The sequence below is a fragment of the Corvus brachyrhynchos genome, unplaced genomic scaffold, assembly GCF_000691975.1.
Source record: "Corvus brachyrhynchos isolate BGI_N302 unplaced genomic scaffold, ASM69197v1 scaffold62, whole genome shotgun sequence".
Taxonomy (NCBI): domain Eukaryota; kingdom Metazoa; phylum Chordata; class Aves; order Passeriformes; family Corvidae; genus Corvus; species Corvus brachyrhynchos.
This window is the reverse complement of record NW_008236629.1, coordinates 1916530-1928287: the sequence shown is the minus strand read 5'-3', so window position 1 is coordinate 1928287 and position 11758 is coordinate 1916530. Positions and strand designations below refer to the sequence as shown.

At 40.4% G+C, this 11758-nt stretch overlaps 1 protein-coding gene across 1 annotated transcript in view; it reads right to left on the bottom strand.

The window, feature by feature from the left end:
* GTF2H1 (general transcription factor IIH subunit 1) overlaps window positions 1-11752 on the bottom strand; it is a 23361-nt gene extending 11609 nt beyond the window's left edge. Inside the window, exons 1-7 of the mRNA XM_008644254.2 lie at window positions 9659-11752; window positions 8262-8430; window positions 6264-6456; window positions 3724-3886; window positions 1950-2043; window positions 1156-1305; window positions 198-277 (exon numbers count right to left, since the gene is read on the bottom strand). Coding sequence (XP_008642476.2) covers window positions 198-277; window positions 1156-1305; window positions 1950-2043; window positions 3724-3886; window positions 6264-6456; window positions 8262-8430; window positions 9659-9685 — 876 coding nt within the window. The 5' untranslated portion in view covers window positions 9686-11752. The remainder of the gene's footprint in view (window positions 1-197; window positions 278-1155; window positions 1306-1949; window positions 2044-3723; window positions 3887-6263; window positions 6457-8261; window positions 8431-9658) is intronic.
* Window positions 11753-11758: the final 6 nt, after the last annotated feature.

The window sequence follows — 11758 nt, the reverse complement described above, 5'->3', positions numbered from 1 at the left end:
GTCCCAACACCCAAACAACAGTAGAAATGTTGAGTACCCAACCACTCCAACTGCCTAGTGAGGGATTTGTTTTAAAATTAGCATTTGTAGTGATTTTAAAAGAAGGATTCACTAATCCTTAAATGAAACTAAGGAAGGTGTATGGTTTTCTTTTGGATTTTTTGTTTGTTTCCTGTTTTTTCCCCCCAAGTACTTACTTCATCTAATGTTTTATCTTCCAAAGCTGTTAAATCTATCAGGGGGTTTTTCACTCCTTGAGACACCATTGCTTTTAACCCTGTGTGAAACAAAGGAAAAAAACCATGAAAAACTGTATCTAAACAAATAGAATAATTGTGGGATCATCAGGTTATATTTAATCTTTAAAAGACAAAGGTTCTGCACAGGCCCAAATCACACTGAGACTAAAACTTTAAACCTTTTTTGAAGTTCCATTTAAAATAAGCAATAAATGTGTGAAGTTACTCTAAAACATTTTCCTACTAATTAACCCAGTTTTCACCAACTTCTAGACATCACTCAACACTGATTAAAAAAATAAATTGAGATGCACTTTTATTAGTGGGAGCTGGGAAGCCTCAATTGTGCTTCTTCTAATTTTGGCACTGTTTTGCTGCCCTGCCTGGGTAGTATGAGTTTATATCTGGTGATAGCTTTGACTTGTGAAGGGTTTTGCATTCCTAATAGAATGCTTTCATTAGCCAGAATACATATTATGGAATGGTGGTAAGTGATCCCAACTCCCCACAATTCTGTATCATCGCAAACCTATCTCAAAACTTCATAAAAAACTTAAGTCAGGTAATACTTCAGCATTTCAGATTAAAAAGACTGACAGAGAACAGGGATGGCAACTCCTCTGGACAATCTGGACCAATAGGGATCCCATTTACTAAAACCCCATCTATAACAAAAGCTGTACCTGTTGTAAATGGTGCACATATCACAAAACAAAACCTATTATGTACACGAAATTATTCCATAGTAACTGACAACATATTATGGAATTAGTAGTAAAAGCTTATTTCTAGTGCTGCCACTTTCCAAAGGCTAATTTGTTCCAAGAAATGCTCTCACTATGAAATGTGCTCAGAATGGCAAAGCTGTAGCTAACTTTCTATGACCATCTGTAGCTTTCAGAGACAACCAGCTTACCTTTCTCATCCAGTTTGGCACATTCTGCAAAGAGGTCTTTTGAGCCTGTGTTGAGCCTATCCCGATGAAAATAATGAGACTGAAAAAATCGTGTCCAGAATTCCCTCTCGGTCATGTTATGTGGAACATTCTCTGCATATTTCATTTTTACTGTGAACGAAACCCAGAACGATTACAAACTGTTCCACAAATCTTAACAGGGTATTTTATGTCAACATTTTCTTGCTGGCTTCCTTGCTTTCTGCCTGCCTCCATTCATTCCCATTAAATGGAAGGGACTGCAGTATTAAGCATGAGCAAACAAGTACTCATTTAGGCCTGTAAAGCTTTGAAAAGTGCATGTAACACTGGCCTCAACACTCTTAAATTACCCCCATACTAGGGGCCAGAATGAATCAATGTTCATTATAGTGCAGGGGAAATGATGGGAATCAGGTTCTTTTCCTCCCAAAGGTGATTTCATGAAAAGTAACAATTGCAACACTGAGTAGGAGAGTATAACGGGAATCAAACATTTACTCACAATTTAAAAAACAAAAAGTCAACACAAGTTAAAATGTTTTCATTTAATAAAATAAAGTTTTCATTTCAAAAGCATATTTTATGCTTATATGAAACGTAAGAATATGCTTCTTTCCATCCCTCTAATGAGGCAGGGAAATTTATCCAGAGGACTGGAAGATATGATCCCTTATACTTACAGGCTCAGACTAACATTTTAGTCTTTCCACAGTAAGACAGTAAAAAGACCAGTCTTAATTGGGTGTGTCTGATGTGTAAAACACCGCTCTTACCTGCAGGGTATGTCCGAAATATGGATTCAATAATATCCGAAGTCAAGTTGTACCTCAGCCCGTTGCAGCCGTCTGTCTGAGGCCGTACATCAGCCTAAGGAAAAGCACACAGGGGAAAGAAGAGTCATGTCTGGATGCTTTCTCTGACTGCAGAAGGAAAAGAACTGGCATCTTGCAAGCAAGGTCTGCTGCAGGTAAAATAATCTTCTTCCTCCAGTAATCCACAGCATATTTGATCATACGTAGGTATTTTGCAACGAGAAATGAAAGAGCAAACATGAATTATTTTATTATACTTGCCACCTAAGGGACAATTCAACAAGCAGACTGCAGGCTTTAGAAAGCAAAGAGCACTCCATTGGTCAAAACAAGATAAGCTTAATTTATTTATGCTTAATTCATTTATGCTTATCCTTGTGTCAAAGTAAAAATAGGTAAGTGTACTGTATATGCCTCATGTTTTATTGTTCACTCAACAATTCAGCTAGTGAATAATCAGTGGCTGTAATGAAGTGACAAAAAAAGGATTTATGGCTCTTATACCTTATTCCCTTATACACTAAAAACACCTTAGTATAACTGATAAGTAACATTAAATTTAAAGCTTCAGTGTTAGCTTAGAAGAACTTTGAACTTAAATCTCAGTGATCTCTTTAGGAAGCTCTGGAGGAGGGAAGTGCTCCATCCAGCTCTCAGAAACAGGAAAAGTACATGATGGCACAGGCTGCTGCCTTTTCCTCCTTTTCCTGTGTACCTCAAGTCTAGCTTTTGTACCATCTTCTTCCCAGGGAAGCACTCATTCTCAGGAGAGCCAGTCAGGTTTAACTTGAATTAGGAAACACAAATATCTGAAGATTTCTTCTTCAGAAATGCAGAGGACAGAAGCATAACCAGTTATTTTAAGAACGCTTCAGTTTTGAAGGTTTGGTGCATTTACTTTTCATTGTGATTTCTTTTTTTAATATTAAGGTGTAAAAATAATGGGAGGAAATCAGCAATCAAATTTGTTTGGCAACTGATTCAGGTATTTCCAAGGAGGGGGAAAAAACCAAGTGGTTTTACAGCAGCTAAATTAAAACAATTCCTACCTCCTCTTTCTCTCCCACACCCACTAAGAGCACAGTCATTACAAAGGTGGAAGTGGGATTCCATCTAAAGAGTCCTATCTGTGAATTTTGTTGCAGAAGTAGAACCATGTCTCTGCGTGAAGAATCTGAAGTTGTACCTAGATTACTTTTAGACTGCACTGAAATTACTGAAGCATGGTTTCCACAAATGGGTAAAATAACTGAAAGTTAGAGAAAAAGAGAGAGAAAATGAGGTTTCAGACACACAAGTTGTTCTTCAAGTAGCTGAAAGCATGTATTGGTTTAAAAAATTGGGAAGGAAATAAAACCCTTAGGTGGAAGGGTTCATTTATGCATGTCAATGCTGCCACAGATATGCTCTTTAACTTATTAAGCTAATACAGTCTAATCTAGTGACCATATATTCACGTCACTCCTGTTTTATGGGAGGCAGAGCAGCAGTACAAACATCATCTGCCTGTTGGCAATTTAAAGTTCAAATTGGGCATCTTAAACTGACAAAACTTTGAGGTTGCAGATTAGCAGGAAATTGTTTTTTTTCTCCTTTACACTTGGAATAGCGGAGAGATGCTGAGGAACCAGAAAAGTACAAAATTCATGTATATGGGAATAAAGTGCATGAGCAGAACTCTCACTTTCCCCAATTTGTTTGCTCTAAAATCCTGTAAGTTAGAGGTTCAACGTACCAGGAATGCTGCAGAGATGCCCACATCCTGCTTACTAGGTGCTGCAGAATTATCCCCTGCATTCAGGCTTAAACGGTTGGCCCAGAATTCTTCAGCACTGATTACTTGGCTCACAACAAGGTCTTTATAGAGCTGAAACAAAACAGGATCTTCTTGCAGCATTCTGGTAAAAGAATGTATTGAATAGAATTGAAACACTGTAGAATAAATTACTAGTATTTCCACAACTAACACGAGTTCACAAAAGGAACAGAAACCATCTTTTCTTTCAAAATGCTGTGCCTTTCTTAACAAGACTATGTAAACAACCAATGCAATAGCACTGTTTGTCAGAAAAGACTTAAGAAATGGGTGTTAACACTGAATGTTAGAAAACAGTAATGTCTAAGAAAAAGTTAATGTGGGATTCATGTCTTGTCCTAAAATATTCTGTGGTGCTTTTGTGTCTTCACACACCAGGACTGGAATCTCCTCAACTGTAAAAGCACAGCAAATTTTCTTGCTGTTCCATAACAAAAGTATGATGAGAAAAGAAGGAGGTTTCAGCACTGTCCAATTCTTGGTTTAAGACCTTAAAATTCAGTAGCTATGGATCTCTACTCTAGTGCAAGAGTATAGATCACAAAATATCTATGGGATAAGATTCCTTGAAACACATTACCCTGAGATGGTTGTTCATTTATGTTTCTGTGGTGACAGTAGGATCTTCATCACATAATCACAGCACAAGTGTGAGACACATTCCTTGTCACTGCTTCCACCAGGGAGCAATGTTTACAGAAGTTATCACTCTTACTACCCAAAATGCAAGGACTGCACACCTGAATCTTCACTAATGTTTAAGCAGCTGTTTTTACAGCTGTGTACCTTATTAGAAACCCACTGGGCTATTTTCAGGGACACATGCATATGTGTTCACAATCCGCCAATAACCTCACCAATCTTTAGCATGTACCTCAGGGTCTTGATCAATTGCACACAACGAAAAAATCAGTCTTATGGATACATAAGTACATGGTCTAGGGAAGAACATGGATAAACTGCAATCTGGACAAAACAAAACTCTTTAGCTGCTCTAAGGATGAAGTAGGATGAGGTGGAAATGAAAGCTTTGTGGCAGGATATCCCTATTATGTTTTAACCACCAGAGTTTCTCCAGTTTTTCTTATTGTCATAAGTATGGATTAGTAGCGATTCTTACAAATTAGTGCAGCAGAAAGCAGTCTGTTATTCTGGTTATTGAAATAAAGCTAGGAATTTTGGTACGTACCCAACTCGCTCATATCAATAAATGGAGGAAGTGCTGCAGGGACTGTGGATGTTGTACCCTTCCAGAACAGGCTGAATCTTTTTTGCCTTATCTGTTGCAATTAAGCTAATGAAGCCCCATCACTAGACTTGGACTTCTAATCAAGAGAACACACTATGTCTGAGTACGTGCAGGGATTCTGGGTTTTCAGTAACTAGAAAAGCTCTTGATACTGCATTGTGTAATGCTGTAAAACTCCATCTAAGGAGGCAAAGATTCAGAGCTAAGACTGCCCATGTTCTCAGCACCAATACTGTCAGAAATAAGGCACATAGCATAAAGAAATAAGTATGGGAACAGTGCCAAAACAGGCTACACTGCTGCAGACCCTAGTGTTTGCTGCAGTACTGGAACCAGTTAATCCTGACTGTGTCACAGCTCTAGCACAAGGGCTCTTGCCCTTCTGCTGGGAAATCACCTTGTTAAGATCCAGTCTGTCCCACGAGGCAATGCTCTCATGTTTTGAAAAATCTAGCTTTAACTTAGCTATGTTGAAAGCCAGAACAGTCTTTGGAAATGGAAGCCATCAGACAGAGGATTCACAGCAGACACTAGAATGAAGTGAAATTCATTGGGGGAGATGCAGAGAAGGGAGCTCTGTGGCCACAGGGAGTGATTTAACACAAACATTTCAAAGGAACGGAAATGTATCTCAAGAGCCCATCTGGGAAAAGGACTTAGGTCCTCAACATCTTCTCAAAACATTTCTTAGAATAAACATCCTGTATGCCAAGTAACAAACTGCAGCATCTCAAGTGAGATGCATGAAAATACCTAACAATTTAGTAGTCTTGACTTGAGGGGGAAGAGGTTCTATGGGGAGGAAAAAAAACCCCACCAGGCTCCACAAAATTTTTGGAAAAGAAAAAAAATTTTTCAAGCAGCTTTTCTAACTGATACATATATATTTAAGAAGACTAAAGAGACAGACTGCCTGTTGGGTGCTCTCTTCTCATAGCTATGGATAAGGAAGACCGGGTGGCAGCCAGACTGGCTGCCTTTACACCTCAAGAACGTGTCACTAAGCACAAAAGTGTTGTCTCAACATGTGACAGTTATGTAAGTCTCAAGGAACTGCCTTGAAATTGAAAGCGGGGAGATTTTTACTAGGGAAACAAATGCTGTACCATGCATGATGTTGAAATAACAACAACTGTTAACAGAAATATATGATAGTTAGCTAACAACTAGAAGAAACAAACAATGAACTTTTAGGCTCCTTTCCCTTTACCTGTTCTTCTCCTCAAGTTCTTTATTAGCTTTCCTTTTGAACTTGGGCAACAGTTGTTGAAGAAGATCCTTGACCGCATCTCGCTCCTTGACTGCTGTGCTTTCATTGGAGAAGTGGAAGTTGGTTGTGTCCCCTGCATGCAATACCAGCTGCAGCTGAATTTTAGCTTTACCTTCTGGACTGATTTTCTGGCCTAGATTGCAGAGAGACAGACAGTAAGCTTATACAAGAAACTGTCTTCCCTAGAGTATTTGCTTATAAGCAGTTATCCTCATCATCCAATTAAATACCATTATCCTGTGTGTGAATTGCAGCCATGAAAGTGGAACAGTCAGTCTTCCCCTTGAATTAGTTTGAACCCTGCACCTTGTCCACTCTAAAATACAAGACACAGAGAGTAGCAGCCTGTTGCTCAATATCCTTCAGCTCCTGCTCAGGAGTCCTGATTCATCTTTGCATTCCCCACAGCATCCATAGAAAACTGCTGCAAATGAGGTTGTCGTCACCTGGATGTTTTAACCTGGAACCAATCCAGGCTGCTACTGAAAGGTGACCTCATTCCCCCTTTCCACTTCTTCCTGCTGCATTTTTTGTATGATTGCTACTGTTTGTGCAGCAAGCTGAACCAAGGAACTGACCCACTGAAAAGCACCCCCTTTTGTCTTTCCAGCTGGCCCAGCTCCCACGGAAGGACAGCGGTAGGAAAGCAGAGGCAGGGTGGGTAACAGCACATCTGGATCCCAGGTTCCAGTGGTGAGCTAAGTGCAATTAGCCACTACTGCTCCCCAAGTCAACCACCAATGCCTCCAAGGTACTACTACACCCTCATGACTCATAAGAAAAACCTAATTCCTGCTTCCATCCTCATAACCAGAGGGAGCAGAGCCTGGGACAGCTATGCTTATGGACTGTTGCTATACCGACTTTAGTGAAGCACTGCAAATGGCACTAACCTAACTTTTAATATCAGCCCTTTCTCCAGTGCAAGTGGGAGACAGGAACCAGATATCAATACTAAATCATCATCTCTATTACAAATTTACAAATACATCTCAGCCTTTTTTTATTTCAGATGACAAAAAGCATTTTTCACCTAAGTTAAAAATACTTCAATGCCTACACAGGTACATATTTAAAATACAAGCTGCTTAAGTGTAAGTTAATAGCTAAATAAAACCTTCACAAAGTTGATTATTATAGGTGAACAGGGCTTTTAAACTTCTTATCACATTTATATTTAAGAAAAAAGCATCTTAGTTCTGATTCATCGTATACTTTTGATCATGCTGCAGTACTTGTATGTGACTTTAAACAGCAATAATCACTAAACCATTACCAAGTGACGCATACAACTTACTTTTTATTCCTTCTTTGGCATTACAGCACATGAAATATGAGCACTAATTACAGCCAGAAAGGCAGCATGCTATAGACATTTACTGTTTAGTTTTGACTTGCAAGTACTCTGCTGTTGCAACAGCAAATGCTTATTCAGAATGTTACCAGCTAGGCCAAACTACAGAAGCTGACACTTCTGAAGCTATGGTCTGTTGGATGAAAATAAAACAGAGTTCATTTTATATGAAAATTGAAACAGCTTTAAATACTGAGTTAAACAGATGACACGCCAGATAGTTTCTGTGTTAGACTGAAAATCCTATATGCGTCCTCAATCCTCCTCCCACCCTTCCCTCTACAAGCATATGGCACAGGTTATTTTTCTGTTCAATTTATTGTAGAAGTTTATCAGAGTTAATAGTAAATGCAGTGTAAGTTAATATCTGAAGGCTACAGAAGTTCTGTGGTAGCATCCTTAAGCGGGTGATACTTCACCACAGTCCTGATCTCTGCTGCTACAGAGTAGCCTGGCCAGAGCACCACACCTTTGCAATCTTTCTCACTTAGCTATACCCAGCGTTACATGGCACGCGAGCTTTGTGCTATATTTACAGATCCAGGGCAATACTGCTGACTGCAGCAGGAGCAGTGTGCACTCACATTTGATGTCTGCATACATGTGGCTGACAGTGAAGCGGTCCTTGCCCTCGGGTGCCCAGGCAATGCGTTCAGCCATCAGGTACAGAGCTCCATCCTGCTTCTTCTGACGCACCTTCTTCACTATCAGCAACACTTCTTCAGATGACGTTGCCATTGTGGCTACAATGAGCTATTAAAAACATACAGCTGAGCTGATTAGCTGTAATTATTTTTGCTGTAACTCTTTCACTACTCCTATCTATATTAAAGTATTACAGCCCACTTTTACTTGTTCAAACCTGTATGATTTTGGGAGTATTTCAGATAAACACACCCCCCTCTTTCAGTACAATCAGCAAATTCATTTAAACAAAATACTCCCAGTTACCTAAATAATTAATTTAATTATATGGCTGATACTGTTTTTGCTCCAGTAAAGACCCACAAATCTTACATTTAAACTGATAACTAAATTTTCCTGTTTTACTGTTCCTTTACTGGTTTTTCAAGTTCAGAAGAATACTGAAGCTAAGCAATGACAAATTCCAAATCTCCTCTGGCTTTGGCAGCAATTCCCTTCTTCAGTGGGAATGGCAGATGCTAAGTCATTTCAGAAAAGGGTACAAGGTATGTGAAAAATCATGGATTTTCAGTTCGCTGTGCTAAAGATAAGGTAGCCCAGTAAGACTGGGCTGTTCTTATTGTGGTGGGTTTTGCCCAAGGCTTGAACAATGTTTTGTACATTTGACTGCAGCTGGCCAGTCCCTCTCCTCCGAAGTCTGAGGAACTAATATTACACGTACTACAGCACAATGATAATTCTGTCAGCAGTCTCAAAGCAACAAGCCTTTGGATACTTGCTGCATTGTTCTCCCCAGCAGTCACTATCATTCCTCTCTCCAGCTTCACCCTACAGCCTTAAATTTTTCAAGAGATAAAGGATATGGCAAGTATTACTACACTCTGTCAAATGTACTGTTGTACACTTATCAAAAATGTACATCTTTGGTAAGTTTGCTGAAAATGTTTAGTATGTCCAATTGCTGTATTTTGTGTATCATAAACTTTACTACTGATATGCAAAATAATATTTTTCAATGCTTATATGGATGTTTCATGTGCTTTAGAATACCTGTAGTATTTGCTGGGACCCATGCCAAACTTCAGACTACATCAGCTATCACACTACTAGTAGGTATCACAAAATGGTAGTTCTAAGCATTTAAATTCACCTTTTTTCTTAAATAAAAACAAGAAACAACAAAACACCAACCAGCAGCAAGATAGGATATTTTATTCTGACAATTTGGACAGTAGCATAGCATTCTCTTCAGCAGAAGTCTTACAAGCTCCTGGGCAAATGTGTTAAGTAAAATACTAGATGGAGAGACTTAATGGCAAAAAGGCTCTGCACTTATGCTTTGCTCCTTCACCATTCCAGCCATCCGAAGCTTTGCCAAAGAGTTCAGTCATGCTGAGCTGAATGTGGTGTTTCACATCAGCACCACTGCAGCAGTCACTAGAACATGCTGTGCCACATTCAGAGCATCCTTGGTAATACTTCTTTCTCAAAGAAAACTGCATGGCATGGTTTCAGGACTGTTCCCTAGCATAATCCATTACAGTCTCCCAGCAGCATTATTCCTGTTCAGTGCTATTCACACAACCATTTTATGTAGTTTCCTGTTGCAGGTCTGCAGTCTCATCAGCACCTTATCCTTACTGGAAAAAGGCAGCTGGCCACAGACTCTCAGAGACTGGAAACCTCACCATGTGCAAGACTAGGGATTTTGATGTTTTTCTCCCTTTGTTACTTTATAGTCCTTTAAGGTCATTATTAGCCAATGCAGTGGAGCCAAAGCCACAGAATGCAAAGGCATTAAACTTGTACAGAACAGGAAGAAAAAGGAAAGCATTTCCACAGTCAGGCTCATTCTGATGCCAGTTGCTCTGCTTTTCTACCACGCCATTTCACCTACCTACACCCAGTCTTTCAACTACAGAAGCAAAGAATCAGCAGCTACTAACTTCTCCTTTAGAGCCGTTCTAGTACCCTGCAGTGTGCAATCTGTGAGAGCACAATTATCCCACAAGTGGCTCATTCCACCTTCTGGGAGGGTGAGCACACTGGCTCATGCTGTTCTTCTTTCTGTCACTGCTGTGCTTCCTTTTTCCTGCAGTAATTTATGGTGGCAGTGGGATGATACAACTCACAAGCACAGTAAGCATTACCCAAAATGGAGAAAACCCTGAGCTGTATTTTGAACAGTACATCAGAAAGAATAAAAAAACCCTCTTAATAGGGATTTAGGAAGGTTACCGTCTGTCACTAATGGAAACAAAATGGCTTCTTGTAACAATAAGTACAGGGAAAATTCTAAAATAGCAATCTTGCTTGAGGATTCCCTTCCCCTGTCTCCTACAGGGAAGGCTACATCCTTGCTAAGCAAAGCACACACAGTACACAGCTCAGGTTCCTTTTTTTTGTTTTTTTGGACATGTAAGGTTTACTATGCAGCAGAGTGAGAGCCATCAATGATCTACTTGTGCCTGCCCAAATCTCATAACCTCTACGTTTCACAACTGAAGTTTCCAGGAATCAGTACTGTGGATGATGACACTGCTGCTCCAGGGGGCAAGAACTGTCGCATGCACACAGAGAAATGCTGTAATTTTGCAGCTTCAAGTGATAATTTTAATCTGCTGCAGCATTAGAGTTCTTCAGCTGGTGGTTCAAGTATCTTCCAGAATAGGAAGATCAGACAGTTTATTTTAAATTCCCCATCGGCAGAGTTTGGTCAACAGTTCTAAAAGCACTTGGATCAACCAGAAGCCCTAACCATGAGGTACAACTTGTCATCAAGCCTGTCTTGGGGATGTTAATTTCAGCTGCAGTTTACAATGGGCAAGGTCTATCAGGAAGCTTCAGTGCTGGCATAGACCAAAAGAAATGTTCTGTGTGCTTATCCACTTATAAGCCCTCCCTTCCCAGCTCTGTGGGAGCAAACACAGCTTCTGGAAATACCATCAAATTCCAACAGCTATCCTTCCTCCATTGCCGTGAATCTTCCTGACCACTTTTAAGACGAGGTACCTCTCATCTCTGTTCCTTATAACACCTGTTCTGAACACTCTCCATTATCAGCATTTCATTCCAGTCTCTTCCCATATGGTTTTGTCGAGTTCTGAGCAGAAATAAAGGAAACATTTACACGTTTTAATAAACCTGACTTGGCCAGGGTGGGCACGGGCTGGCAGGCGAGCTCTGACAGATCAATGCAGGCCTTGCTGCTGCTAGGCTTCCGCTCCCTGCGGGCAACAGCAGAATCATGGCATATCTGTGCCAATGGCCCAGCCTGACCCGCAGCGGTACAGGGACGCTGCCAGGTCCGGGAGCGGGCAATGCAGCACCCCGACGGGTGGCAGAGCTCTGTCAGCGGGTCACAGCTCGGCTAGATGGAGAGATGGCAGCAGTGCCGCTTGTCCCGGGCACGGCGGGGGGGATCCACGGTCCTCAG